The sequence below is a fragment of the Melozone crissalis genome, unplaced genomic scaffold (assembly GCF_028551555.1).
Source record: "Melozone crissalis strain CALT ecotype California unplaced genomic scaffold, PUWL_Pcris_2 ptg000020l_1, whole genome shotgun sequence".
Lineage (NCBI taxonomy): Eukaryota > Metazoa > Chordata > Aves > Passeriformes > Passerellidae > Melozone > Melozone crissalis.
In genome coordinates, this window is record NW_026535798.1 from 938,522 (window position 1) to 953,056 (window position 14,535).

General features: G+C 46.6%; 1 protein-coding gene across 1 annotated transcript in view; it reads left to right on the forward strand.

Moving 5' to 3' along the window:
• The window catches only part of LOC128937660 (CUB and sushi domain-containing protein 2-like), a 140,979-nt gene that overhangs the window by 89,164 nt on the left and 37,280 nt on the right, over positions 1-14,535 (forward strand). The window contains exons 30-36 of the mRNA XM_054277455.1: positions 1,116-1,319; positions 2,468-2,592; positions 6,124-6,220; positions 7,970-8,074; positions 11,100-11,218; positions 12,343-12,412; positions 14,286-14,402. Coding sequence (XP_054133430.1) covers positions 1,116-1,319; positions 2,468-2,592; positions 6,124-6,220; positions 7,970-8,074; positions 11,100-11,218; positions 12,343-12,412; positions 14,286-14,402 — 837 coding nt within the window. The remainder of the gene's footprint in view (positions 1-1,115; positions 1,320-2,467; positions 2,593-6,123; positions 6,221-7,969; positions 8,075-11,099; positions 11,219-12,342; positions 12,413-14,285; positions 14,403-14,535) is intronic.

Below are 14,535 nucleotides of genomic sequence, written 5' to 3' on the forward strand. Positions count from 1 at the left end.
TGCTTGGATTAAGCCAATCTTTAGGATTTAGATGCTTAGGGGTTTAGGAGTAATCACTCAATGGTCATGCTTAGATTAAGCCAATCTTTAGGATTTAGGTATAATCAGTCAATGGTCATGCTTGGATTAAGCCAATCTTTGGGATTTAAATAAAATCAAGTTGTGGTTATGCTTGGATTCATCCTCTCTTTGTGATTTAGATACTTTGGGGTTTTGGATACAATCAGTCAGTGGCCAAGTTTGGATTTAGCCCCTCCTTGGGGTTTAGATACAATTGGTCAATGGTCATGTTTGGATTCAGCCCCTATACTTTAAGGTTTTAGATACAATCAGTCAATGGCCAAGTTTGGATTTAGCTCTTCCTTGGGATTTAGATACTTTGGGGTTTAAGTACAATCAGTCAATGGTCATGTTTGGATTCAACTCTGATACTTCAGGTTTTTAGATACAATCAGTCAATGGTCAAGTTTGCATTCAACCCCTCGTTGGGGTTTAGATACAGTCAATGGCCAAGTTTGAATTCAGCCCTTCCTTTGGGATTTAGATACTTTGGGGTTTAGGTACAATCAGTCAATGATCATGTTTGGATTCAGCCCCAATACTTTAGATTTTTAGGAACAGTCAATGGCCAAGTTTGGATTCAGCCCCTCCTTGGAGTTTAAATACTTTGAGATTTAGATACAATCAGTCAGTGGCCAAGTTTGAATTCAGCCCTTCCTTTGGATTTAGATACTTTGGGGTTTAGGTACAATCAGTCAATGGTCACGTTTGGATTCAGCCCCTCCTTGGGGTTTAGGTACAATCAGTCAATGGTTGTGTTTGGATTCAGCCCCTCTTTGGGGTTTAGATAAATCAGCCAATGGCCAAGTTTGGATTCAGCCACCCTTTGGGATTTAAACACTTTGGGGTTTAGGTACAATCATTCAATAATCATGTTTGGATTCCCCCCCTGACACTTCAGGCTTTGGGTACAATCACTCAACAGTCAAGTCTGCACCCAGCACCTCTCCGCATTCAGACGCTCAGTAATTCCAGTGTAAAACAGACAAATCTTCTCTCCACCATCTCCCTGCCAGCACTAACTCTGTTTTGCCTGTGTCCTCCCTGTGTGCCAGCCGTGCCCCGCACCAGCGCCACGCAGTGCAGCTCGGTGCCGGAGCCGCGGCACGGCCGGCGCCTGGGCAGCGACTTCGCCGTGGGCGCGCTGGTGCGCTTCGAGTGCAGCCCCGGCTACAGCCTCAGGGGCTCCCCTGCCATCCAGTGCCTGGCCATGCCCGGGGCCCTGGCCCAGTGGAACTCCTCCGTCCCCACCTGCATGGGTAGGTGCCACCTTGGTTTTTTTAAAGTTTTTCTGAGTTTTCTGGTGTTTGCGTTCTTGTCGCGCGCTTTATGTAAATAATTATTGTTCTGCGTTCTTTTATGGAGGAGGAGAAATTTTATGGGCTGTTGGTTTGTCCAGTGTCATTGGACAAGTGGCATTGTCACCCTCCAATCCACTGTCACTTTTGGAAATCTATAACTGTTAGAAATTAAAAGCTCTCTTTTTACCTTGAAAAGAGCAGCGTGTCCACGGAGTTTTATTTTAAGAGGAGAAATTTGATGGGCTGTTGGTGTGTCCAGTGTCATTGGAGAGGTGGCTCTTCCACCCTCCAGTACACTGCCACTTTTGGAAATCTATAAATGTTAGAATCAGAAATGAAAAGCTCTCTTTTTACCTTCACATCATTTTATTTCCTATAGCAACAGGTAGGTGGCACTGGGAGAGGTGGGAGCAGGGTGGGTGGCACTGGGAATGTTGTTGGGAGCTGTGCTGCTCTCTGGGTTGTCCTGAAAGGGGACAGGGGTTGGATGTTGGTGGTGTTTGTGGGTCTCTTCCAGCTTGAAGAAAAATCAACAGCAAAACAAAGCACTAATGAATTGAAATGTAAATGAATGAAATGTTCAAGACTTCTTTAGAACCTCTTGTGGTTCTGTCCAGAGAGGTTGTGGCTGTCCCATCCGTGGAAGTGTGCAAGGCCAGGTTGGACAGGGATTGGAACAATCTGGGATAGTGAAGGTGTCTGGGAGAAGGGATTTGGGGATCTTTAAGGTCCCTTCCCACCCAAACTGTTCCATGGTTGTCTGATAAAAAACAAAGCCCAGCCTGGCTCTGAATAAGAACAGTTTAACCCCAAATTCCAGGGAATTGACATTTTTGATCCAGTACTCTTGTGAGATCTGGGACAGCATCTCAAATAAATCAGATCTGGCTGAAAGCTGCTTTCACATCCTCTGAAGGAGAGGATGAAGATCATCCTCGTGTGCTCCCCACACCCAAGGAATGTGCCAAAAGTTGCACGAAAAAGTTACTGGAAAGAGGATTATTCCTAAAATCTCATCCTTAAATCACAACCAGCTCTCGATTTCTTGTAATTTTAACAATGTTTTTTTTTAGCAAAACCAATTCCTTGTGCTTTCCTCCCGGCAGTGCCCTGCGGGGGGAACCTGACGGAGAGGAAAGGAACCATCCTGTCCCCAGGCTTCCCTGAGCCCTACCTGAACAGCCTCAACTGCGTGTGGAAGATCACAGTGCCCGAGGGAGCAGGGATCCAGGTACAGCCAGGACAGACAGCAGGACACTCGGGGTGTGCTGCTCTCACATGATGGGAAATTGCTGTTCCTCGTAGGACAGGGATGGGTTGATGTGGAATTCTCTGGAATCAGGGATTTATTTATTTATAGCCAGGATTAGGCAGGGACTCATTGGTGACGTTTATTGTGACGGTGTTCACAGGGGTCTTAGGATGAGGGAAGAGATGAGGATCTGACTCCATGTTTCAGAAGGCTTGATTTATTATTTTATGATATATATTCTATTCTATTCTATTCTATTCTATTCTATTCTATTCTATTAACTATACTAAAAGAACAGAAGAAAGGATTTCATCAGAAGGCTAGCTAAGAATAGAAAAAGAAGGAATGATGACAAAAGCTTCTGTCTTGGACAGACAGTCTGAGCCAGCTGACTGTGATTGGCCATTAATTAGAGACAATTAACATGAGACCAATCACAGATGCACCTGTTGCATTCCACAGCAGCAGATAATCATTGTTTACATTTTGTTCCTGAGGCTTCTCAGCTTCTCAGGAGGAAAAATCCTAAGGAAAGGATTTTTCAGAAAATACCACGGCTGCAGCTTGTGACCAGGCAAGGAGCTGTGCCAGGGGAGGGGCAGGTTGGATTTAGGGAAAGGTTCTCCTTCCCCCAGAGGGTATTTGGGCACTGCCAGGGTCCCCAGGGCATGGGCACAGCCCCAGGGATGCCAGAGCTCCAGGAGCATTGCCAGGGAGGCACAGGGTGGGATTTAGGAAGAGCAGGCCCGTGGTCCCTCAGTGTGACCCTTACTCTGGCACAAAAGAGGGGGAATTTGAGTTAAATTTTAGTTTTTTATTGTGATTGTCCAGGGAGGCTGTGGATCCTCCAGCCCTGGAAGTGCCCAAGGCCAGGTTGAGTAGGCCTTCCAAGCTGTTCCACTCTTGGATAGTGGGAGATGTTCCTGCCCACAGCAGAGATTTTGGAACGAGATGAGTTTTAAAATCCGTCCCAAACACTTAAAATTCTTTGGGTCCCCCACCAGTGCTGAGGTCTGCACTTCCACATGTCACCAGGATCTGCTGTCACCCATCAGCTTCTCTGGGACTTCCAGGAGGGCAGAAAGCCCTTGGAGAAAGATTTTGGCTTTTCAGGACCTGAAACAGCTTCAGGGAGGGGTCTCAGTGCAGCCCCCAGGGAGGGAATGACCACGGAGCTGGAGCTGGATCCATCCTGGCTCCACTTCCCTCAGTGTGACCCCTACTCTGGCACAAAAGAGGGGGAATCTGGGTTAAATTGTAGTTTTTTATTATGATTGTCCAATGAGACTGTGGATGCTCCAGCCCTGGAAGTGCCCAAGGCCTGGTTGAGCAGGGCTTCCAACCTGTTCCACTCTTGGATAGTGGGAGATGTCCCTGGCCACAGCAGAGATTTTGGAACAACATGAGCTTTAAAATCCATCCCAAACTTAAAATTCTTTGATCCCACATTTTTGGGTCCCCCACCAGTGCTAAGGCCTGCACTTCCACATGTCACCAGGATCTGCTGTCACCTGGTCACGACCCATCAGCTTCCCTGGGTCTTCCAGGAAGGCAAAAAAAGCCCTTGGAGAAAGATTTTGGCTTTTCAGGACCTGAAACAGCTGCAGGGAGGGGTCTCAGTGCAGCCCCCAGGGAGGGAATGACCACGGAGCTGGAGCTGGATCCATCCTGGCTCCACTTCCTTTGCGTTCTCCATTATTAGATCTTAATTCCAGCATCGCTTTACCCCCTTTTTTGCGCAACAATTAAAGGTTAAACAACTGTAAATCAGGGAAGGAGGTGAAATTGAAGCTTTCTTGGTAACAGCACTCAGGAGCAGGATTTTTATGTAATCAGGGTAGAAGCTGGCACTTCTGCCATGAATTATTCATTCCCGGAGCAAACCTTCCTGAGTGAATTAATTTATACACGTGGCAGTAAATAGATGCAGATCCCTTGTGAATCCACATGTCAGACTAGAATTAGGACCTTAAAAATGTTTATTCCGTTAAGCTGGAGGAGGGGGGGAGAGAGGAGAATAAATAATTTAGGCGGTGTAAGAGCAAACAAAACGCTCATTCTCACTCAGCTTCCAATAATGTAAATCACGAGAGGGGTGTAATGAGGCAGGAAAAAAGGGAAAAAAGGGTCAGTGATGGCTCCGTGGGGGTCACTGAGATTCCTGCTGGGTGAACTCCGCTCACTTTCTGCTAAAAAAAATATTTGGGAGGAACTTTACAGCCGGTTTTATTACCCGGAGTAAATCAAGGAGGAAATGGCTTCAATGGCTGAAGTGGGGGCATTGATTTTGGTTTTATTATTTATTATTTTATTTGATTTTGGTTTTATTATTTATTTTCAAACGGGGGGTTTTGATTTGTTGTGCAGCAAGGCAGGGGTAAGTGGGGAATTGGGGTGGATGAGGAAATCAGGGAAGAAGATATGGAGAGAAAGGGAGAAGGTTCACACGTGTGTAGTCAAAGTTTGAGGGCAGTGAAATCTCCTCACTGCTCATTTTTCCCAATTTTCCAGCACTCTCCTTGTTTGGAGCCAAGCTGTACAACTCATTTATGCTCCTGATTTATCTTTGAGATTCCTTTTGGATTTGTTGGGGTTTTTTGCCTGCCAATTCAATTTGAGATACCCAATGTTGGAAAATTTCATCCAGACCTTTCAGCTTAAATCTGAATTTTCCCCAAAACAGGTGGTTTTTACCCAGGTTTTCTGCCTCACTCTCACCCCATTCACCAAACTCGGGTTTTTAATGGGACACTGAAAGCTTTGAACCATCAGCATTTAGGATTTAGGCAAAATCCTTGTTAATGGTAAACAAAGCTGAGCAATTCCTTGGAGATCCTCACTCAAGCACGAGCTGCTTTTCGGTATAAATGCAGATTTCCCAGCTCTGCTTTTCAGTATAAATGCAGATTTTTCAGCTCTGTTTTTCTGTATAAATGCAGATTTCTCAGCTCTCCTGATGTTTCTCATCCAAGGATTTGTGTTGTTGTTCCAACTAATGGAGCCAAGTGACTTCCTAAGGCCTCCAAACCTTGTGGGGCATGGCAGGGAAAGGTGAAATCTGAAAATGCACTCGAGTGATCCCTCTAAAAGCTGAGGAACAAGGCTGGAACTTGATTGGATTTTTAAAATCCTGTTGTTTAATGTGAGGTGGTTTTTGGGTTTATTTTATCTCCGGGGTGCTGCTGGTTGCTCTCATTTGAAAGGGCTCAAAGTCTTCAAGGATTTCTCCAAATGGGGGAAAAAAGCTGGGATTTTCAGCAGCTGTAAATGAGCTGGGCAGTTCCAGGAGCTCTGGAGCAGCAGCAGAAAATAACATTTCTATTTGGAAGTTTTGGGGGAAAAATAGCTGGAAAATCCCAGTGGGAACAGTCAAAGGCAGAATTCTCCAAATTTTGCCAGTGTTGAACCCTCGGAGTGTGTAAACTCAATTAGTGACCCTTTAATTGCTGTTAATTTGATTTATTCCTATTATTTCAAATTTTTTTTCCTTTGTTTTGTTTCTCTCTGCAGATCCAGGTGATCAGTTTTGTCACAGAGCAGAACTGGGATTCCCTGGAAGTGTTTGATGGAGGAGACAACACAGCCACCATGCTGGGGAGCTTCTCTGGTACGTGGCCCTCGAGCCCATCAGTTCCTGCCTCATTTCATTCACCTCACAAAATTAAACTTTAAAAAAGCATCAAAAGCCAGGAATGGATTTCAAGGGAATCATGTGCTCTGTTGGGTTGGGAATTACAATTCCAATTTCTACCTGTGGGAAGGGTTGAGAGGGAGCCTTAAACACAAAACCAGTGGAGTTTTATTCCTGGAAATGGGAATTCCCTCAGCTCTGCTGGGATGTGAGGCCACCACACCTGGCAAGGTGACCTGACCTTGATGTCCCCCAGAAAGGGTGAAAGGCTACAAAACAAACTCTTATTTTTCCTTGGAATTTTTGTATTTCCTTTGGAATCCTTGTGTTTTTCTTTGAATTGTGGCTTTTAGCAGAGCAGGCTCCAGGAGCTTTGAGAGCCTTTCAAATTCAGCACCACTGGCAGAACAATGGCCCAAAACCTCATTTATTTAACAAATGTGCCCAAAATGCCCTGAGCTAGGCAGGAGAAGGGTCTGGGATGGAGCTGCCTTGTCCTGCTGCTGCAGCAGCTTCCAGGGGATGAAGGAATCCCGAATTTTCCCAAATTTTCCCGAATTTTCCCAGACCTGCGCTCCACCCACGCTGTTTCCCATCCCTTGGTGCTTTTTGTCTGTCGGTGGCCAAGCTCCAGGGGCTGAAATCCAGGAAAGGATTTCAGGAAAGGCCCTGGGTATTTCTCAATTGGCCTCGTTAGAAAGAACCTGATCAAAACCAAGAGGAGCTCATTAAGTTGGAAGGACTTTGTGTTGTCAGGAAATCTCTGAGGAGGGGGAGAGAGATCCTCTCTGTGAAAAATGCCCATCAGTTGTTTTTAACATTTTAAAAGTTTAATAGTAAATGTATCATTAAATATTAAAATAATATTTTATATAATTATTTTTCTAATATATTTTATCTATTATAATAAAATATATTGTCTATAATATATAGTATATAATATATGATATATAATATATGATATATAATGTATAATATATTAATATAAAATAGTAATATATTATTATATAATACATATGTTATATATTATACATAATATTATATTATATATTAATAATGTGTATTAATATATAATATTATTATTTAAAGTTTTATTTTACAGATAATAAAAATAGTAACGAAATGGTTATAAAAATAGTAATATAATTAGAGTAATAAAAGTGTTGGACAATTTGGATTAGGACAATATGAGACAATAAAAACAAAGAGTTATGAACAGTCTGGGTATCTTTTCTGGGCAAAATAAGCCCGAAAAAAGGATCCACATTAACAGAGGATTAACCCTTAAAAACAATAACCTGTTGCATATTCATACATCTCATCCATGATGCATAAATTCCGTTCAAACACAGGATTCTGTGTGGTCAGTGCCAACTTCTTCCTCTGAATCCTGACGGCACCTTCATGGCTGAGCAGTCAGGAAGAATTTGATTTCTTCTGATAATGGACCAATAAATTATTTTTCTCTGAAATATTGAGGTGTCCTGTGGCTGCTATCTCATTGCAAGTCCTTTCTTTAAAAAAATATCTTACATAGCTTAGTTTCTATTTTAACATTTTGTTATAACCTAAAACTATATTTAGCACACTACTGAAGAGAATTAATCCAGCATCACTTTCCAACACAACCCATATACCATCCATTTGAATATTTGCCAAAAGCCAGTCATCAAACAGGCATTTCTCACACTCTCCCCTGCCTTTGTGCTCCCCTTGTTTTGCCAGGAACCACGGTGCCTGCTCTGCTCAACAGCACTTCAAACCAGCTCTATCTGCATTTCTATTCCGACATCAGCGTCTCTGCCGCCGGCTTTCACCTGGAATACAAAAGTAAGAGCAGCTCCAGCCTTGATCCCGCAGCTCCTGCGCGATGGGGAGGTGCCTGCAGGGCTGGGGAAATGGGGGAAGGAGCTGCTGTGGCTCCCTGCTCTCAAGGAGGGAGTGATAAATAGAGGAAAGATGGAGCAGAGGGGTGGGATGAGCCTGGTGGCAGTTTTTTGTGGCACAAAGGGTTAAAAAATCCGTGGGTGCAAGGCTGGGATCTGGGTTTGGGAAGTGCTGCTTGCCAGGGACTTCCAGCTCTTGGCATTCCCTGCTGGAACCAGCAGGTCTGGATATGTCCTCATCCCAAAAATCCTGGCTGGAAGAGTCCTCAGAGGTCATCCCCTGAGGAAAGCAGGGTCAGAATGGAGATAAAACTGAATTTGAGCATTTTGATGGAGCTTGAGCTTGGAAAAACTGCAGGATTTGCACAAAGAGCCTGGGCAGGCTCTGCTCACAGCTGAGAGCTGAACCCCATGTTATCACTGTTATCAGTGTTATCAGGGGGGGTTTCTGCAGTGTTTTAGTGGGTGCTGGGGATGTTCCCCTCCCTCCCCTGCTGGATGTGCTCCTGTTCCCACAGCCCAGCACCCTGAGCTGCCCTGGGCACATTGCTGGATCCAGGAATTCCTGTGCTGTGTGCTCAGAGCCCCGCACAGGAGCATTCCCAAGGTGGTTGATCCATCCTCCTTGTCCAAGGGCACCTCTGGAAGCTCTGAGGTGGTGTGGGCACCCCTCCTTTTCAAAAACACCTTAAAAACATCTTTAATGTCCCCTCCAACCCAAATTCTGTGGTGGTGTGGAGCACTTGAGTGGGTTCCTGGTTAGGGATGATCCCAACTCTTCCTGGAATGGCAGCACTTTGCTCCCAGCAAGGCTCATGCCAGTTTTTTTTTGGGAATACAGACCCCAGCACGTGGCTAAATGTGTGATCCTAGCCAGGATCCTTTCGAAAAGAAATCCCCAGTGGTGAGAGAACAAACCTGAGTGAGGCAGGGAAGAGAATCCTTTGGGAAATGGCTGTCAGGTTTGGATGGGGATGACAAAAACTCATTTTCCCCTGGGTCTGTGTTTGATTCCTGATGTCTGATCAGGAGAGGTGGAGGTGCCTGTTATTTTGGATAATACTGGCAGAGAATCCTGGAATATCCTGAGCTGGAAGGATCCACCAGCATCATCCAGTCCAACCCTGGCCCTGCACAGGCATCCCAGCAATCCCACCCTGTCCAAACACTCCTGGAGCTCTTGGGATTGTTCCCATTCCCTGGGGAGCCTGGGGGGAAGAACCTTTCCCTAAATCCAGCCTAAACATTTTGGGGTTATCCTGCAGAGCCAGGAATGGGATGGATGATCTGTGAAGTCCAAAACTTCCTGGAGCTTTTGGGAATGTTCCCATTCCCTGGGGAGCCTGGGGAGAAGAACATTTCCCTACATCCATCCTAAACATTTTGGGGCTGGTTATCCTGCAGAGCCAGGTGTGGGGTGGACGATCCTTGCAGGTCCCAGCTCAGGATATTCCATGATTTTTCCCAGCTCTGCTGCTGGTGAGGGTGAGCCTGGGCTTGTTTGGAGGGAGTTGGGTGATTTAGGACCCTTCCCACCCAAACCACTGTGAGATTCCCTGCAATGGCACAGCTGGAGCTGCTTTAAAGCCAAGCAGCACTAAAACCTTCCAGGATTTGCTGCCTTTACTCACTGAAACCCTGTCCATTATTGGATCCAGCAGGATTACAGCCACCACAGGATTGGGAGAGGAAAAAATGTGCTCAGCCTGTGCTCTGGGAGCTGCAGGAATCCTCTGGCTGTGACTCTGTTTCTTCTCCAGCTCTATTCCAATCGATAAATCCTTTGAGCACCCTCCTGCAAAAATCACGGCCAGGTTTTTCATGAGCCTGGGGATTATCAGCCCTGTCTGTTTCCTTGGCTGAGGAAATTAATAGGTGTTGATTTTCAGGGCAGCTGGAAATAATGTGATTTCTGCTCTGTTTGTACAATTGGAATCTCCCAGCCCTGAGCCCTGGGTTTGGTTTTTTTTTTTTTCTGTGTTTTTTTCTGGGAGGAAGTTGGGAGAGATGAGCTCAAACAGGGGAGGAAAACTCAGGTTTCTCCCTCACTGTGGCGCTCAGGCTGAGCTCTTACCTCTGCATGCTCCAAAGCCAGGAACAATTTGGGACTGAGTGAAAGGCACTGATGTGAAGGAGAAGTTATTTAAAGCCATTTTCCCTGCTGCCTCTCTGAAGGTCAAGCAGCACATCCAGGAGCAGGGAGGGAAGCGTGACTGGGCTTTGGGAGGAGACTCAGCCTCTCCTTGCTCCTTTTCTCTTTTATTTTCCCCCTGCCTGGGGCTCTGTGGGGAGCAGGAGCCCTTGCAGGGATGCAGGAGGTTATGATGGAGAGGAGCTGCAGGATTCATTTTATATCCCTGGGATGTGCAGAGGGGAGATGGGGGAAGGAGAGGGGAGATGGATGGAGAGGAGAAAATGTGGGAAATGGAGAGAAAAAAATGTGGGAAAAGGAGAGAGATGTGGGTTATAGAAAGAAAAGAAGGAAAGGAAAGGAAAGGAAAGGAAAGGAAAGGAAAGGAAAGGAAAGGAAAGGAAAGGAAAGGAAAGGAAAGGAAAGGAAAGGAAAGGAAAGGAAAGGAAAATGAGAGGGAAAGAGAAGGAATAGGAAAGGAGAAACAAAAGGAAAGGGGGAAAGGAAGGGAAGGGAAGGGAAGGGAAGGGAAGGGAAGGGAAGGGAAGGGAAGGGAAGGGAAGGGAAGGGAAGGGAAGGGAAGGGGAGCCCATTACTCCTCACGAGGTGTCACAGGTTGTTAGTTGGGTTTGCAGCAGGACATTCCCAGCTGGAAATGTGGAGATGGAAATGGGCTGTCCCTGGAGAATCCATAATAAACAGAATTTCCCCACCCAGAGTCTGTGGTGGTGGATGGCAAACAGGAGCGGGATAGAACACAAAGCGTGTTCCCATCCCTGCAGGCCCCAGCCCAGCCCCAGCCCCACTCCCTGAGCTCCCACCTCCCTTCTCCCCACAGCCGTGGGTCTCTCCAGCTGCCCGGAGCCCGCGGTTCCCGGCAATGGGCTGAAGATCGGCGAGCGCTACCTGGTGAACGACGTGGTGTCCTTCCAGTGCGAGCCGGGCTACGCCCTGCAGGTACAGCCCCAGCCCCAGCTCCCTGCTTCTCCAGACCTGCACTGCCTCAGGGCGGGACTCTGAACTCCTTATAAAGTGTTTTAGCAAGGTCTCCTCACAGCTCAGTCCCACAAACAATCCTTTTCCTCTCCTCAAGCACACAGAACAATCCTTTTCCTCTCCTCAGTCCCAGAGAACGATCAATTTCCAGCCCCAGAACCAAGGACACCTCTGCAGCTTCAGCCCCAAAAAGTGCAAACAGCAGGGAATGGAGGGGAGCAAACTGGGAGGGTGGGACTGCATCACCTGCAGCTGGAATTGGACAGTTAACCCCATATGGAAGTGGACCAAAATTTATAAAAGTGTGAAATTTTGTGACTCAGGGTCCACCTTGGATCCAACCTGGGTCCATCTCCAGCCTTGTGCTGCCCAAGGTGTCTCCTGTAAAAACCTTCTAATAAATCCCTCCTTTATTCCTGTAACTCTGTTCCAGGTCCTTGAGCATCACCAGAAGGATTCCTGCTTTTCTGGGTTCCCTATATTCTTTACACATCTATTTCTACCTCTGTTGTTATATTTGTGGTCAGTCCCAGTATTTTTCCCTGCCTTTTCCCAAGGCAGAAAGACAAAACACATTCCAGAGCTCCAAGCTGGGGGTCCCAGGTTCCTGTTCTTCCTTGGCTCTTCCAAGATTGAAACCAGCTCTTGGAGACACAAAGTTTAGTCCCTGTCTGTGGGAGAGGATTCAGAGGTGGTTGAATTACCTCACTATTTATGATTATTTTTGTCAATTATGCTAATTTGCTAAATTTGTACAACTGTATTCACTCCCCCCTTAGAGGAATGGGCATTTTATGGACATTTTTCCATATCTTCCTCCAATAAAGACCAGCCTTTAGATGACCTCCTACACTATTATTATCTCCAAAGATAATCCCCAAGTGTGAAAGATAATCTCCAAATCCAGTTGTTTAATTCCTACATTCTTTAAGGCATCACTTTTCTGGTACCCCAGATGCAACAGGCATCTCCCTCTGGATCAGATCCATCTTGCAGGGAATTTTTTCCTTCCAGGACACGGAGGGGCTCTCCCCTTTGTTTTCCATCCACCTCCCAAACCCCTGTTTTGTTTTCCATCCCTGCAGGGCCACTCTCACATCTCCTGCATGCCGGGCACGGTGCGCCGCTGGAATTACCCTCCACCCCTCTGCATTGGTAAGGAATCAACTTCTTTCTACCTGGCTGATATTTATAACACTTCCCTAAAATAAAACAAGGCTAAAGAGCTGATTTAGAGAAATTTCAGGTTGGTTTTGCAAGTGTGAGGAAACATTGGGTTGCCAGGGAAATTGTGCCTGAGAAGTCCCCGTGGGCTGCCTGGAGTGCTTTGTTTTGGATGTTACAGATGTGGCTCTAGCACAAAATGTGAAACACAGAATTATCCCCCATTCAGAAGGGAAACCCTCCAATTTCCTCATGCTGGAAGCAGGTTGGTTTTATGGCTGGAGGATTTTTTTCCATCTGAAGCGTGGTTTATTTCTGTGGGATGTGTCTGATACCACCAAAGCTGCTCCTTTCACCGGGGTCTGGTCTCTCCCAGGATCCCAACTTGCTATGGCCACTCTGCTGTCCACAGGTCACTTGTCCAGGTCACTGTTTACCCTCAGATCTGTTCAGATGTTCAGGCCTGGACATTCCATTTTCCCTGTGGAAGAGGCCTGGAGGTGAATGGAACTTGCAGGAGGTTTTTAAAAATTATTTTCAGTCATTTGCTTTTAGCAAATGTAGATGTTTAATATTCATATTGCACATTTTGCAGCTCTGAGAGAGACATTTATGCATTTAATAGCTTTAGTTAACAGTTATTTTGGGCTCCTGCTGTTCCAGCTTACATCATTTGGCTTTAAAGTAATTATAAGAGCCAACAGTTCTTTTATCTGATGATCTGCAGGCCAGGAATAAATGGAGAGATATTTCCAGGAGAATGACTGAGCTAAAGGGCCCGTTCCCCTGGAGCTGCTCTGAATGGAAGCAGAAGTCCTTGGGCTCAGCTGGGAGATCCCAGCATGGAGGAGGATCCCAAAAGCTGCCAAACCACAAGTTTTGTTCTTTGAATCAGCACCAGCCTCCCAACCCAGCAGAATTTTGGCTATGCCTGTATTTTCCCCTCCTTGGGAAAGGCCAGGCTGCTGCAGAGAGGCAGAAAAACATCTGGAGCCACTCCTGGAGGAGTGAATGTCACCTTTGTGGGTGTGACAGTGCTGGGGCTCTGCCCTGTGCCCACCAGAGCCCCTGCTCCAAGCACAGTTTGATTTTCTGCTGGCCTGCTTCCTCCAGCTGCTGGGCACCTAAATAATTCAGCAGCAGTTCTATTAAAGAGCCATTAGGAGGGAAAAGAAAGAGAAATCTTCTGGGAGAAACCTTGTTAGGAGCAGGTCTGGGCTAATGAGATATTGGACAAAGAGCCTGTGCCTGGCTGTCACAGCGAGTTAGAGAACACCTGGCTGGATTCAGCTGGGTGCTGCTGCTGGGACCACGTGGAGGTCATCCAGATAAGTGTGAGGAGGTGCTGTCAGTGCTTCAATTTCATGTGGTGCCTTTTGTAAACATATTTTTGTGCTGCCGTGGCTGGCAGTGGGCTGCAGGCAGCGAGCAAACACTCCGTGCTGGGTTTATCAGTGACAGACTGCCCAGAGATTGGCAGGGGAATGGAGAGGCTGTAACTGGGGTCAGAATAGCATCACTCAGCTTCTTCACAGTCATTCTTTGAGCTGGTGAAGGTGTCAAGAAGTGCTGGTGCCTGGTTTGGTGCAATGTCTGTGGGCAGAGCAGGTGTCCATCCCCTCTGTCACTGCTCACATCTGGCTTTCCATTTCTGGTGGCCCAAACTGGATCCCTGGGCTCAGTCTTCATCTCCTAAGGGCAGGAGAAAGGCACATCCATTCCTGATGTGGCCCCGGAAACTTGGTGCTGGTTCCTTTTTCTCAGCTGAGTCTTTAATTCCTTCATTTCCCATGGCCCTCACCCAGACAAGCCCCTCAGGGATCCTGTGACTGGATCCTGACCATGAACCCTGTTGTTCTTCCAGCCCAGTGTGGAGGAACAGCAGAAGAGATGGAAGGAGTGCTCCTGAGCCCAGGATTCCCGGGAAATTACCCCAGCAACCTGGACTGCACGTGGAGGATCCTGCTGCCTGTGGGGTTTGGTGAGAGAGATGGGTTTGGGTCGGTGCCATCGCAGAAGAGGGGGTGAAAAATCAGAGAATCCCTGACTGGTTTGGGTTGGGAAGAACCTCAAGATCATCTCATTCCACTCCCTGCCAGGGAAATTATCCCAAA